At 41.1% G+C, this 15,808-nt stretch overlaps 1 protein-coding gene across 7 annotated transcripts; it reads left to right on the top strand.

The window, feature by feature from the left end:
* Positions 1-218: 218 nt before the first annotated feature.
* LOC113637040 (inter-alpha-trypsin inhibitor heavy chain H3-like) lies at positions 219-15,388 on the top strand. 7 transcript variants are annotated; one of them, XM_027137439.2, is made up of 22 exons: positions 219-368; positions 917-1,080; positions 2,194-2,298; positions 2,821-2,983; positions 3,278-3,394; positions 3,643-3,765; positions 3,911-4,027; positions 4,166-4,334; positions 4,563-4,670; positions 4,839-5,020; positions 5,115-5,294; positions 5,474-5,601; positions 6,384-6,586; positions 7,411-7,590; positions 7,691-7,699; positions 8,246-8,266; positions 8,477-8,563; positions 8,668-8,766; positions 9,760-9,928; positions 14,310-14,458; positions 14,671-14,746; positions 14,831-15,388. In XM_027137439.2, exons 1-22 carry the CDS (start codon positions 294-296, stop codon positions 14,943-14,945), a joined length of 2,739 nt encoding a protein of 912 aa, XP_026993240.2. In that variant the 5' UTR covers positions 219-293; the 3' UTR covers positions 14,946-15,388. The 7 variants fall into 7 exon arrangements, with proteins under 7 accessions (XP_026993240.2, XP_026993241.2, XP_026993242.2 ...); XM_027137440.2 differs by having other exon boundaries at positions 8,480-8,563; XM_027137441.2 differs by lacking the exon at positions 8,246-8,266.
* The last annotated feature ends 420 nt before the right edge of the window (positions 15,389-15,808 follow it).

Here is a 15,808-nt window from a genome sequence, read left to right on the forward strand (position 1 = left end):
GAATACACTGGAGGGACAAATCATAACAGCACAAAAGAAAGGGTCAAATATATTGTCTGATCTAGGGTTGCAAAATGAACATTAACAGACAATCAGAAAGAAAAAGGGGTTTAATACTTTTTCCCTAAATGAGAGTCTCGAATCAGAACGACTGTAAACACTATTTAAATGAGACTTTTGACCAACCCAGAGTAGTCTTGTGATGATTATAGACTGACAACGTGAGGGGGTGGGATTTTTTTATTAAGCTCGTGTGTGGTGTGTAAGACCTTCAGTCCTGTGCGAGTTGCGCCATGGAGAGAGCCACAATCCCATTAACTCTCTTGAGTATCTTAGCTATCGGTGTCATTTCTGCCCCGACCAAGAAGGTAAGGTCCTAAAGGTACTCTGTCGGTTTGAGAGTGTGTTTTTTAATGAAATTTTTTTTTTTTTTTAAAAAGCAGTCATTATAATTTGACATTGTGGTATAATGTTTATGCAATAATCAGGTGATCTTTGATAAAAAGCTACTCAGTAGAAAGCTACTAACTATTTAGATCCAGTTGATGATATGATAAGTTTTTTCTTACATAGCAACACTGCTACAAAACTCTGGGGTACGTCTTTGTTTACCATAAAAATATAGTTTAAAAGTATAATATTAAATTTACTATACTATTTTAAACAAAACATTCCTTATTTCTTTAATATCATGTATCATTAAGTTTATATCAATTTAGTGGTTAAGTAACGCTGGGGTTAAAGTCCACATTCACTGATGATTTAGATAATGCAGAATAATTTAGAAGACAATAAGAAGAAGGAGCTGTTGATGTAAACAGTCGTACGAAAGAACGAAAGTCAACGGAATATGAATAAACGTTGCTAAATTGATCATCATTATAAAAATGAATATTTCACTGTCCCCTAAACGCAGTCACGGGATGTTGACATCTACAGCTTCCACATCAATTCTACGGTAAACAGCCGCTACGCCATCACGACCATCACGAGCCGTGTGGGGAACCTCCTCGAGGAGTCCAAAGAGGTTCATTTCCAGGTCAAGATACCAAAAAATGCTTTAATCACCAAATTCAGGATGTAAGTCAATGTGAACAAGCGTCAATGCACTTACATTACAATCAGAGAGAGGGAGAGAGAGAGGGAGAGAAAGAAAGAGAGAGGGGGGGAGAAAGAGAGACAGAGAGAGGGGGGGAGGGAGAGAGAGAAAGAAAGAGAGAGAGTGGGAGAGAGAGAACGGCTGGTGACGAAACAACATAAATAAATCTTTATCATATTACTTTGACATGAGTAAAATGATCAACAAAAGCACAAACTAGAATGTACATTTCCTGAAGAAAATGTGAATGGTGCTTGCACGTGGCAAGTTCCCCTCATCGTGCTGAGTGTTTTGATATATGTCCATGTTGTGCTAACTTTTTGATTTTGCTTATTTTGGGGGCGGGGCTACACGTGACGTAACGTGAATACCCTGTGGGGTGGCAATACTTACGGACAAAGGTTGCTACTGAAATGAAACTTTGTCTGGTGTAAGGTCCCGAAGGAGCTGGTCGAGCTTGGTGTAAATCGCTCGAAAACTTGCCGAGTTATAAACCTCCAAAATTTATAATGGAAGTCTATGGGGGAAAAAAAGCCACTTTGAGCGTCTGTATTGTGAATTCTGGAATTCCGATCGCTTATAAAAGTCATAGCACAACTCTCCTTAATGAGCCAGTCGATTTGACATCTCATTCATGGGTCTAGGACAAAAGCTGCGGGACAAGTTACGTGCCAAAGTTTTGTCTGGCACAAATACAAGAATGTTGCTTTGCAAACACCATTAATAAAGAGAATCAGCGCAGCTCCACTCGAGCCCAGACACTGGTATCACTTCCATTTGTTTAGTTGTTTAGTGTTTTTTTCATGACCACATGTAATTTTGTTTAGCTGAATGTCTTGTGTTCACCATCACGTCATTAGCGCTAACATTAACCCTCTGATTAGTTTGTATATTTAATCCCTCCTTTATATGCCGAGACTTATTGATACATTCATGCTGCTGCAGTTCAGTTTCTAGTTCAGTGATTATTAACCTTAACTTTTGTCGTGTTCGCCGGTCACCCAGTCGCCTGTGACTGCGTTTCCTGTTGTCTGATTCTGAACCACAGGTATGTCTGGTTTTATATTATGTGGATTATAATATTGTCTTCTCAGGACCACAGAAGGAAAGACATACGATGGAGTTGTGAAGAAGAAAGAAGAGGCAGAGCAGCAGTACAATGCGGCAGTATCCCGAGGACAAAGTGCCGGGATCGTCGGGTAGCACAGATACACAAGTGCCACAATCAGATAGTGGTTTTAGTCCAGTTTTTATTCTTTATTTAATATATAGAACAACAAGAAAATTCAACTATAAAGGAAAAAAGAAAAAAGTTTGCACACCCCTTAACTAATACTTAGTTAAACACATTTTGTATGTAAAAACTCTTCTGGTTTAGAATTGATCAAAAGAAGTCAGCAGATCTTTATCTGGCAATTTTACACCACAAAAATGCACAGAATCTATCGAACTGTCAGTGTGATCTCATGCATACAGAGAACACAATAGGTAAGGAACAGTTCCTACACAATAGATCATGGTTTCATGTTGTCACGTTACAAAAACCTGCTACTTTAACAGGGGTGTGGAGTCTTTGTATGTCCTCTGTAAATTAATACAGCTAGCTGAGTTCAACATCTTGTGTTATTACTGATTAGAGAAGGATTAGAGAAGCTAATGTAAGGCTTCATTACTGTTGCTATGGATGTAGTAATTAATGCCTTAATCGTTGTGGGCTTCAGCTCGGTAGGACGAACGCTGGAGGAGTTTAAAACTTCGGTGATGGTGGCGGCTCTCAGTAAGGTGACCTTTGAACTCACCTACGAAGAGCTGCTAAAGCGACGGCTTGGCAAATACAAGTTACAAATCAATGCCCAACCGATGCAGCCTGTGGCAGATTTCAAGGTATTCAAATATACTGACAGACAGATGCTCAGACAGACAGACGGACAGACAGGCAGACAGACGGACAGACAGTCGGAAAGACAGACAGACAGACAGACAGGCAGACAGACAGACGGACAGACAGACAGACGACGGATGGACAGGCAGACAGACAGACAGATGGATGGACAGACAGACAGACAGACAGACAGACAGACAGACAGACGGACGGATGCTTTAAACATTAAAGCTGACCCTGAAAAAGGACACTTCTTACTGTACAAACACTGACATTCAGATTGTGTCTCCAAACAGATTGATGTGTATATTAATGAGGATCCAGGTATTTCCTTCCTGGAGGTAAACGGAGGGCTGAAATCTCAGGAGCTGTTCAATGCTGTAATCAGTACTCTAGCCAGCTCTACCAAAGAGGTGAGACCTAAACTTTATGCTCAGACATGATGAACTCTTCAACATCAAATCAACATCAAAGCCTCTGTCAAGGAATATCAGTGTACTGATTGATCAGTGTGTCTCAGATTACATTAAAGCACCTACTCATTTGTGTGTGTGTGTGTGTGTGTGTGTGTGTGTGTGTGTGTGTGTGTGTGTGTGTGTGTGTGTGTGTGTGTGTGTGTGTGTGTGTGTGCGTGCGTGCGTGTGTGTGTGTTTGTTTACAGGCATGGGTGAACTTTTACCCCACTCGTGAGCAGCAGACCAAGTGCTGTGGAGAAAATGGACTAAATGGAGACCTGATCATTGAGTACGACGTGAAGAGACCGAATCCAAATGGACAACTGAGGGTACTTATTTTATGGAAGCGTACAAATCATAATAGCGCTTATCTAAAATCTTAAGTGTTGAAACAATTGAGAAAAAAACAAATCTGCTGTGAGACCTGAAACTAATAAGATGTTGCTAACTTTAATACTGGTTCCATCTTCTCAGGCATCAAGCGGATATTTCGTCCACTACTTCGCACCCACAGATATTCAGCAAATCCCAAAAAATGTGGTTTTTATTATTGACCGAAGCGGCTCTATGTACGGCAGAAAGATGGACCAGGTAAACATGAGTAGACGTGATATTCACTGTAGGTGAACTTTAAACTTTATCATTCTGTGACCGGCACCAAAGATTTATGTGTATATGCAGACGGCACACAGATGGAGTCTGAAATAATGCTGATGTTCTCCATTTTAGACTCGTGTGGCGATGTTGAAGATTTTGGGAGATCTTGGTCAGGACGATTACTTTGGCCTGATAACCTTTGACTCTACAATAAGGGTCTGGAAAACTGAACTTCTCCAAGCCACAGAAAGGAACGTTGATCAAGCGAAGGACTTTGTGAAGAACATTAGAGATGGAGGAGGTACAGTCAGTTTTCATATCTAACCCAATGTGGCCTAAGACTTAGTGAACACGACATGCAACAACGTTTAGGTTTCTGTCTGATTTGTAGAATTGTAGAAATACAGCTGACAAGTTTTTGAAGTAAAATATTTAGTTCTGAGTTTCTATAAAAATGCACTTTGTTCTATGGAACTGTATATACTGTATGTTACTTTTATATACGACTCATTACTGAACTTCCCCTCAGCCACGGACATCAACGCTGCAGTGCTGAAGGGGGTGGAAATGATCAGGAACCCCAGAGAGGGTTCTGCCTCCATCCTCATCCTGCTCACCGATGGAGACCCCACATCAGGTATCGAATCTATAGATTGTTTTGGTCTCTTATTATATCTGGCATCCTTCAAGTTTCTAGAAGCAAAGCCGTTGCAGGCTGTGAGAGATATAAGACGGTGTATCTAAAGATTGAGCATCATTTATTTACTCCATTAGAAACTTAAATAGTAACGTTTTTGTCCCACAGGTGAAACAAACACAGAAAGAATTCAGGCCAATGTTAAAAAGGCCATTGATGGTAAATTTCCACTTTACTGTCTGGGGTTTGGATTTGACGTGAACTTTGACTTCTTGGAGAAAATGGCGCAGGAAAATGATGGAGTCGCACGCAGGATCTACGAGGACTCGGATGCTGACCTCCAGCTGCAGGTGGGATACGGCATGTTAGTTATTTTCAGGAAGATCCCATTACACACCAGTCACTCGGCAAAGATTCAAATCTATTTCACACCTTCATGCTCAGGGTTTCTATGAGGAAGTGGCCACGCCGCTCTTAACCGATGTCCAACTGAAATACCCCGGAGCTGCAAATCTCACCCAGACCAGCTTCAGGCAGTATTATAACGGCTCAGAGATCGTGGTGGCTGGACAAATCACAGACAACAGCCTGGAAACTTTACAAACCGAAGTCATCGCAATCTCAGTAAGATCATCACTGCTACCATGACTACAGATCTGCTCTTCAATTCCACTTCCCTCTCAATCTGTTTCTTATTTGTCATTTGGAAATCATAGCCCAACGCTGTAAGCCTTCCCCTACTTGTGTTCTGTTGAGCTGCACTGCAAATGAAAGTGTTTCCTGTTCTTTCCTGTGATTTTCAGAAAAACACAAATGTCACGTACCAGGACTCCACGTCGGCAAAAGACCTCATTGATGTTTTACCGCAACATGAAAACGTCATCCAGAGACTGTGGGCTCATCTTACAGTGAAACAGCTCCTAGAGAAAGAGTGAGTCAAGTCAAGAGTCAAGAAGCTTTTATTGTCATTACAAACATATATAACTGTACACAGAGAAATGAGACAATGTTCCTTCAGGATCAGGTGCTACATAGAGCAAAGACAAAGCTATAAGGACTTAGTACTGTAAGTAAGTTAGTCTTAGCCACATAAAGTGTATCTGTACAACCTGTTGCTAACAGTGCAGGACAACACAAACAAGACAGACAAGACAGTGCAGGTCATGACAAAACAGTTCAGGGCAAGACAAACATGTCAGACAAGACAGTGCAGGACAAGACAAACAAGACAAACAAGACAGTGCAGGACAAGACAAACAAGACAGTGCAGGACAAGACAAACAAGACAGTGCAGGACAAGACAAACAAGACAGACAAGACAGTGCAGGACAAGACAGTGCAGGACAAGACAGTGCAGGACAAGACAAACAAGACAGACAAAACAGTGTAGGACAAAACATTACAAGACAATACACAAAAGACAAAAAACAGAAACAGTGCAGCGTAAATGCTGTATGTTCTACAATATTGTGTGCAGTAATACTAAGAACGCAGTAATACTAGAATGAACACTGTGTCATAGCAGCAGGTCCCTGAGATAATGTAAAGAGCAAATGACTGAAATGAAAGACAGTGTAGTCAAAGATATCGAATCCTGAGCGGCCGCTGCTTGCTACTGCCATCTATAACGCTCACACCGAGTGTTCACCCTGTCTACAGCTTTACATAAAGAAACAATATGGTGGATTTACTGAGTGCTTTTGTGTGTGTTAGAGTGGCCCTCACAGGACACGAGAAAGAAGCAGCCAAGAAAAAAGCTCTGGATCTTTCTCTGAAATATGAATTTGTGACTCCGCTCACCTCCATGGTGGTCACTAAGCCACAGGAAGAGGAGACACAAGTCGCCCACAAACCCAAGGAAGGTGCAGAGACACCCAAAACTTATCACAGAGTGAAGCAACATTCGCCTCCATTACGTAAGTGTAAGGGATACGATAGACAGGAAACTTCTAAATTACATTTTACATAACTCCTGTGTTTATGACTCCACAGGTTATACAATGTTATATAAAAACTGATGTAAATCCAAGGCTTCAGAATAACCTTTTTAAGAACCATCACAGGAAATGGCTATTTTATGGCGTCTTACATACCTTTACATTATCCACAGCAACTTACATTTTAGCTCATTTTTATACAACTAAGCAATAGAGGGTTAAGGGCCTTGCTCAGGGGCCTAGCTCAGGGGCCCAGCAGCAACAACTTTTTGGACCTGGGATTCAAACTCACAGGCTTCCAATTGTTAGTCCAGTTTTTAACAGCTTTGTAATAGATGCAGCACTGTTTCAGGAAAAAGGACCTGATGCATGCACAGATAAGTCACAAGACATTGCCCTAGACTACTCTGCATGTTCATTTCTAAATCATGATTGTTAGTATATTCATTTATAAACATGAGTAAAGGAGTACAGACTTTTAACTGGAATATAATCAATAAACAAAATTAGAAATGAGTTTGATAAGAAAAGAATGGATTATCGTTTCTAAATCAGATTATCGTTTATCAGGTCATCTCTGGTCACGGCACCACAAAGAAAGTTTTACAAATTTACAAAATACTCACGAGAGAAAAATGACAGAGAAAAGTGAGCACTTGTGAAGGGAACACATTTATACTGTTTCTGGGACAATGTTGTTAGATTGGGGCCTTGTAAAGAAAATAATTTTAAAAAATTAACGTTATTCATTATTTAGCATTTTGTTAAACAATTTAATGATTTTCCATGGCTCTTTTTTATAGCACACAACCCATTTGGTCCACAAAGATTCCCAGGTATACACTCAGGACAACATTTTATACAAGTATTACCAGGACAATCAGGACAACCAGGAAACCCAGGTGTAAGCATACACACAGGACAAGGATTATTACTAGAAGAAGCAGAACACATGGGATATCTACCTCCAGACTTGTCGACTGGTATGTATACATATGCCAAGTGAACACAGTGTTTTTACTCATTTATAATTCCAAATGTAGAAATGTGTTGATTTTTTTTTTCATGTTTGTTTCACTGAAGACGATGTAGGTAAGTTAATGATGCTCTGTACATTACACAATCAAGTGCCTTTAATTTAGCATCTTCATGGTACAAAACCTTTTAAAAGCCAAAATTTAAACACACCCTTCAAAATTTGGAAGATATTAAAATAACATCAAGTGTAAACAATAAATGACAAACAATTATTGTTTAAAAATGTTTAATTTTAAAAACATTTAAAAAAGGTTTAATTTAGGTGTGATTGTTTGTGACAGAGTCAGATATAAAAAACACTTGGTGATAAACTCATTTTAAAGAATTTGAAGTTAACAATGAACAATTTAACAAGCGCTCCAGATGTCATTGAGTACAGAATAGTGCAAACTTTAGAAATGCTTTCACTGATCATGCTGGATTTCTTTTAACGCTCACTTTATCCTCGATTTAATTTCTTCCACTGAAACATGTGAAACAACTATCTTTTGAGTATGCTTTTCTAAATGTTGTCTTTTGTCTACTCTGTGTGTGTGTGTGTGTGTGTGTGTGTGTGTGTGTGTGTGTGTGTGTGTGTGTGTGTGTGTGTGTGTGTGTAAGACTATAACAGCCCGTCATTAGGTATGAATATTAATACATATCATGTGCTTTAGCTACATACTATATGAGGATGTGCACTAGGTTACACAGTACATATGTGATATTGGCTCTGCAGTAAAAAAAAATAAACAGTTAGACAGAAAATTAATCCATATTCATAACAGAGACTTTGATGGAAAAGACTCATTCAATTTGACAAAATTTCTTTTCTTAATGCATTCTTATTTTAAGCAGTGGTTGTTAGCCCTTTGTTACCAGGACATCCCATGCCAACATTCACGACAGAAGATGAACCTCTGCACACTACTACCCCTGCAGGTCCGATCAGAGATTTCAGATAATCTGCATCTGCATTAGTGCATCTTAATCACAGCCCGTCAGTGTGCAGCATGTCATCATCCTTCATCCATTCTCTCTTGCAGTAAGTGTTGTGAGGTTCTTAATTTCTGCTCAGCCTAAACAGATCTGCTACGACACGCCTGTAGGACACAAACTCCGACTCTTTCTGGACGGCTCATCAGGTGAGAAATATAACGGTTTCAAAAGGTTTATTTGTTGTAGTATTACAGGGGGAAATGTGCAATGAAATGCTGCAGGACTTCACAAACTAAGTAAGAATAAATAAGAACGATTCAAAGTTTTATGAATATTTTTATCTAATAGACATAAAACCAACTAAAACAGTGCAAAAATGGAGACATAATATACAGTTAAAAATAATAACATGAAAAGTATAATAAAATATGCTACAAAGGGACATAAGTAATGTATGTCAGAAGACACCTTACATTTAAAGGAAGGAGCATTGTACAAAGTTACACAGATATTTGGGAATAGTCTAAATTGACTGGGTGGAGCATATATAGGTCTAGGGAGCATTGAGTTTTACAGCACTACATTGTAAATAGCTATGAAAACAAAACAGTGATTGCTCGGTTTAGCATCTAGAGGCATCTAGAGATCTACCAGCTCCAGTTAGACTCTGCTATACTAAAGAGGAAATGTGAACTCCATGTGATCTCTTACATCAATACAACATTTATCAGACTGTATATTTATAATCACACCCCTAGTGTCACCCAGATGAGGATGAGGTTCCCCTTTGTGTCTGGTTCCTCTCAAGGTTTCTTCCTTTACCGTCTAAGGGAATTAGACGGTAAAGGAGTCACCTGAGTCACAGTCACCTGAGTCACCTCAGACTAGATAAATACATACACATTGTGAACCAAATATATCTAATATTGATTTGGAATTTAGTATTCCATTATTCTTTATATTAACCTTTTGTTTATTTTACTGTAAAGCTGCTTTGAGAAAATGTCAATTGATAAACGCTTTGTTTCAAGTATACTATGATCCTGGTTTCCTTAACACTAAAAGACAGCATCAATGTGATCTCAAAGTCCCTTTAGGGGATAATGTATAACATTCTCTCTCTCTCTCTCTCTCTCTCTCTCTCTCTCTCTCTCTCTCTCTCTCTCTCTCTCTCTCTCTCTCTCTCTCTCCCCCCCCAGATATCTCTATAAATGGGCAACTCTCAGAAAAAGGCTTTACGCTAGTTGCTATTCATTATAAAACAGCCAAGCTTCTTGTGAGTCCCAATGAAAGTGTCTACTCTGAAGGAGAGAACAGTGTGAAGTTCGTGTGGGGGCAGCCAGAGCCCAGCAGTCATGAGTCAGAGAAGTAAGAACTAATCTTAACTGTACTGGTTTGAAAGATGTGTTATGTTAAATATGAAAAAACACACAGAAATAATGAAATATCCCGATGTGCAGGATCAAATCCTTGACCATGGAGGTTTTCACAATAACACCATCTGCTGCAAGAGCATGTCTGATAATCAGCATGGGGGCTGATAGAGTTGGACAAGATTGTGGGAATTAGGAGCCAAAATCAACAAATAGTAGCAGAGCAAAAAAGGTTTAGGTGCATAAAATACTCTGCAATCGGTTCCTCAATAGTAATAGGCAAGATTATTTTAGAACATTGGTGGTCATTACAAAGACGCTATACATGCTGATAGAACAACCAAACTTGTGGTGCTGCATGGTAAGAACTCAATAGGGGATGTGGAGGGAATCCGCTCCATGTCAACGTTCTACTGGAGTCCCACAAGGCTCACTGGAGTCCCACCTATCTATCTCTGGCTGACAAACAACTCATTCTCTGTCCCCCCACAGACACTCATGTTTTTGCTCAGCATGTCTGGCATAAATTTAAACATGGATAGCATAGTCTTACAATCTCACATTCAGTCACTGTCCACCACCTTACGTAACCGTGGACAACCATCTGTCCTTCTCCTCTCGCACTGCTATCCTGAGACCCTCAAGACGATTCCTCATTTACAGTATCAGAAGCATTTGTCCATATCAATTAAGTTCCTTGTCATTTTTAGAGACTAGTGTAAGAAATAAAAAAATTTGTTGTTTAAAAATAAGACGATGATGTTGAAGATCTTAATGAAGAACAAGAAGTTTATTCCAGCATGGCAGTGACAAAATACATGAAATACTTTGAGTTCGTCATGTATTTTGTCACTGCTATGCTGGAATAAACTTCTTGTTCTTCATTAAGATCTTCAACATCATCATCTTATTTTTACACAACACAACACATGAGAACAGCGGGTCTCAGGATCCTGACTTACATAGACGACTGGCTTATTATAGCCAATTCCAAGAGAGAAAGTGATTCAAAACACTGCCCGTGTGCTCTCACACATCGCTGCACTCAATTACAGAGTCAAAAGAGCAATTTCACTCCCGCTCAGGAGGTCATATTCTTGTGTTTGGAGCTGAATTCCGTTACAATGCACGTGTGCCTGTCATGGAAGCACATTTCTTCATTCTGTCTCTCGCGGTTTAGGGAAAGAGTGCGGATACAGTATTGCACTTGTCTCAGATTACATGGTCTTGTGGCTTCGGCTGTCCATGTCTTGCCTCTAGGCCTTCTGAGAATGAGGGCTTTCATGGAGTGGATTTTGTCCCTTCATCTCAGCCCGTTGCACGATCTTTGCCGCTATGTCATGTTGACGCACGTGTGCATGGTGCGCTGTGACAATACGACAGCTGTAGCACATATCAACCGTCAAGGCGGCATGCGCTCCTCCAAACTGCACGCTCTGGCTCACAAGCTGTTGGTATGGAGAACACTGCATTTTCTGTCCTTACGGGCGACTCACATCCCGGGCTTTTTGCAGGGGTGCAGACCTTTTGTTGAGTGGGATCCCGCTCTATGGAGAGTGGCGGCTCCACCCTCAGGTAGTGAGGCTGTTTGGGAGAGGTTCGGCTAGGCAGCCGTCGATCTCTTCGCCTCACGCAAAAACGCCCACTGTCCTATGTTCTTCTCGCTTCGGGACAAGGACGACCCCCTCAGCATGGACGCTCTGGCTCATCCATGTCCCAATGCGCTGCTCTACGCTTTCCCTCTGCTCTGCCTGATATCCCCGAACATGGCCAGGGTCACTGTGCAGGGTTTGTCTCTGATCCTCATAGCTCCAGGTGGCCCAAGCAACCTTGGCTAGTAGAGATAATTCCTCTTCTATATGCAGAGCATTGGCCCCTCCCGTTGCGCACGGACCTTCTGGCCCGAGCGAACAGGGAAATCTTTCATCCTCAACCAGACAGGGTAGCTCTCTGGGCCTGGCCCATGAGAGGGCGAATTTAAGCACCCTGGGGCTTCCCCGTGTATTATTTCCACAATTCAGAATGCCAGGGCTTCTTCCACACATTCAGTCAATGATTGCAAATGGCGTGTGTTTGAGGAGTGGTGCGAGGAGCACCAGCTCGTTTCATATCTGTGCTCAGTTGCTGATATTCTGTGTTTTTTGCAGGACCTTATCGATCGTGGCAGAACCTTTTCGACGATGAAGGTCTATTTGGCTGCTATCGTTGCGTGTCATGCCACACTACAGTGGGACAGCACCCCTCTTATCCGTAGATTTATGAGGGGTGCGCGCCACTCCCTGCCGGTCACCAGAAGTGTAGTCCCAGATTGGGATCTCTCCCTGGTGCTGGAGGTGCTGGCCCAACAGCCTTTTGAGCCCCTGGGGGACATCTCCCTCAAGCTGCTGTCCTTCAAGACGGCTCTGCTCCTGGCTTTGGCTTCCGCCAAACATGTCAGTGATTTGCATGCGCTCTCAGTTCATTCCTTGTGCACCAAATTCTCGCTCAGTGGAGATAAGGTTTTGCTTAGGCCTAACCCGGCCTTCATGCCTAAATACTTTCCAGCTTTCACTGTTGGTGTGATTGAGCTCTCCGCATTTCACCCTCCTCCCTTTTCCTCTGCGGAGGATCAGAGGTTGAATGCTTGGTGCCCTGTGCATGCCCTATGGGCATACATGGATAGGACAAACTCTTTTCGAAGTAACGACAGCTCTTCATCTCTTGGGCACCACCAAACACGGGGAAACCCATCTCTAAGCAACGCCTCTCTCGCCGGCTTGTAGAAGCTTAGAGTATGAATCTAGGGGCGTGCAGCCTCCAGGTGGCCTCAGAGCTCACTCCACTAGAGGCTTGGCTGCTTCTTGGGCTGAGTTCCCTTGCAGGACATTTGTGCCGCTGCGAGCTGGTCCTCTCCGCACACCTTTGTTAGGCACTACCGGCTTGATGTTACCCGTAGCACGGTGGATCATGCAGTCTTAAGTGTGGGCTCTTCGTAGCCACATGCTACTAGGCCCGCACTCCTTTCAGCACTGTCTGCCCAGCCAAGATATGCATGATTCAAGTATATAGTCTCCCCCTCTCCTGACACCCAGGTTGGTCCATTCACATGTTTATAAACATGTTCTTCTTCGAACATGAGATGATGAAAGAGAACAATAGGTTACTTTAGTAACCCTGGTTCTCTGAAACATTGAGTGGATAGATCCACCAAGTTTGCTTTACTTGCTGCCCGAGAAGCGAATATGCTCACTGAGGAAAGGTAGCATGTGCAGGTGCATTATGCACTCAGGTAAGGGGCATTACCTTACCTGCCTTTGGATGCTTCTGCAGAGGTCAGGAACGGATGCCCTTCCCATAGGTGGATATCTCCACTCGATGTTTCAGTGAACCGGGGATACAAAAGTAACGTAAAAGAAGAAAAAGACCGCTTTTCTTACCTTTCCCCACTTTTTTCCGGAATCCTCCTGGCTGGCTTGCCAATGTAAGAAATAAAAAATGTGTTGTGTAAAAATAAGACGATCTTAATGAAGAACAAGACCTTTATTCCAGCATAACAGTGACAAAATACATGATGTACTTTGGGTTCGTCAGTAAGAACCCATAGCAAATCCCGCTCACGCATTTTATACTGTTTTCCTCTTTGTAGTTTAAATGAGGTTCTGCTTTGAATGTGTATTGAGCGTAAGAACTGAGTGTCTCCCAAATGGCTGGGTCACACTTTGTTATTTAGCCAGATGTCTTTAAATGTTAATCACGGTCACGCAGACCTTGGCTTGGTATTGTTACAGTTGTTATCAACCAAATGGTCACTTTAAATGGTAACAGCGGTCACGTAAACCCTTTGTTCATGGTGATACTTGATGTCCTGCTGCTGTTCCCATATTTATAATTGAATCAAGTTAGTACGTTTAGAGTCCTAAACGTATTACCTTATGATACTTAAACCTTTTTAGGAATGAGCTCTTTTAGATGTGTACCTAGGAGTGGAATTTTTTAAAAACCGTCTAAAGTTCTCCCACATCAACCCATTGCTATGCTCCATCCACTGCGCTCCTCTAGTTTACCTACAAAGCCAAAAAATGGACGTCACCCACTTACAGCTAAACACCTATCACGCACTGCAATGGACCATGCTCTCTCCGATGGTTCTGGTCCCACCGTCTGTCAAGATACAAAGAAGGAATGCATCAAAGCTCTTCTCTCTTCTGGCACCCAAGTGATGGACTAAACCTCCCCATGAAGTCTAAATATCTAACAGTCTTCCTTCTAATGATGTCTTAAGACTTTACAATAACTGAAGTACTTAAATGTCAATGTTAAAATGTCTTCATTGAAACCGAGTCGCTGAGTGCAGGACACGGCATTATCAACTAATGGATCATTGTCTCTTTCCACAGCATGACAATATTTCAAAGGACCAACGAGTTAGACATCACCATGGGAACTGTACGCGTCGTTATCCTCATTCATAAGAACAGTGGAGATGTTTTTCTGTGGCCCGTTGTTCATAAACCAGGAAAAGATTCTAACTTTAGAGGCATTCTGGGTAAGACTGTACAAAAACAAAGTCAGACTTAAACTCAAAAGTTTCACTTTTAAATTCTAGTTCTATGGATTTGTGTTTAAATCAATACAGGAACAGGGGGACAGGGGTAAAGATGTCCATAGCTTGGTTTAAGGGTTTCTTTCAAGAAAGCAGCACTGACAGTGACTCAGGATATTATGTTCATATTTATATTCTCATATTTGATATTCAAGGAAAAAAAGATCTTCAGTATGAAGAGCTCCAAGGATCAAAGTTGAAAATCAATGACCAGGAAGTTGATGCAACGCTGTAAGGAAACGGAACAATTTTAATTGATCACTTGTTCCACTTTTATGTAAACTCTTAAAATGACTTGATTCTGTCTCATTATAGGAGCTCTGCCAAAGACTACAGATTTGCTGCTGCCCCTGGTGTGGAATGTTGGCTTGTACCATTCCAGTCTGCCCTGCAGGGGGAGCTCTCTGACTTCACTGTCTCACAGCTGTAGAAAGTCCATCTGAAATCTGGGAATCTTATTTTCAGCTGAATGCTGGTTTACTGCTAAATACAATGAATTTAGCCTAAAACAAATCATCTGTCAGAGTACAGAAAATAATTATTATTGTTAGATAAGATGAGAGATAAGATACGGACCCCAGTGTAGTTCATTCCAAAGACCTGTTTAATTTAGATGGATGAATCCTGAGTTAGAAACTAATAATATACGAAATAACCTTGTAGCTCTTATACTTTACTTACTTTATTACTTTATTGTCCCCAAAGGGGAAATTCTTTTCCACAACACTGTACTTGTTCGACACACACAACATAAACATAGACAGTCATAATACACACGTCATACACATGTTATACTTGTATTCTTTGTCAGACTTCAGCAAAAAGTTTTTCTCTCTGAAAAACAAACATTCTTTATTAAAAATAGCAAATGAATTACTGTGTATTCTGTTCTTTCACATGGTTTTCTGTATCACAACATGACGTTTATTCAGACAACACGATTCATCAAATAATAGTGTAAACAAAACAAGGGGTCTGCAGGGAGCAGATGTACATCTAGTTGAGAGACTTTGGGGTAAAGTCCACTTGCACTTTGTTGCAGTTTACATTTGTTTGAGCTGTTTTGTATGTTTTGGAGAGATTACTGGGATGGACCTAGTGCTTGCCTCACCAGCGGCACAATTAAATAGTGGTGTGACGATCAAAGAAAAATCACCTGAATAACAACTGAATAACTTGTTTCTTCTGTTCCTGGTATGTTGTGAAGAAATGTCAATAAAGAAGCAAAAGTATGAAAAGTTATGAAATGAAAGTGTTTTTCATCTTTGGGAATCAGAAGAGCAGCACAGATTT

Source organism: Tachysurus fulvidraco, chromosome 2, assembly GCF_022655615.1.
Source record: "Tachysurus fulvidraco isolate hzauxx_2018 chromosome 2, HZAU_PFXX_2.0, whole genome shotgun sequence".
In the NCBI taxonomy this organism is placed as follows: domain Eukaryota; kingdom Metazoa; phylum Chordata; class Actinopteri; order Siluriformes; family Bagridae; genus Tachysurus; species Tachysurus fulvidraco.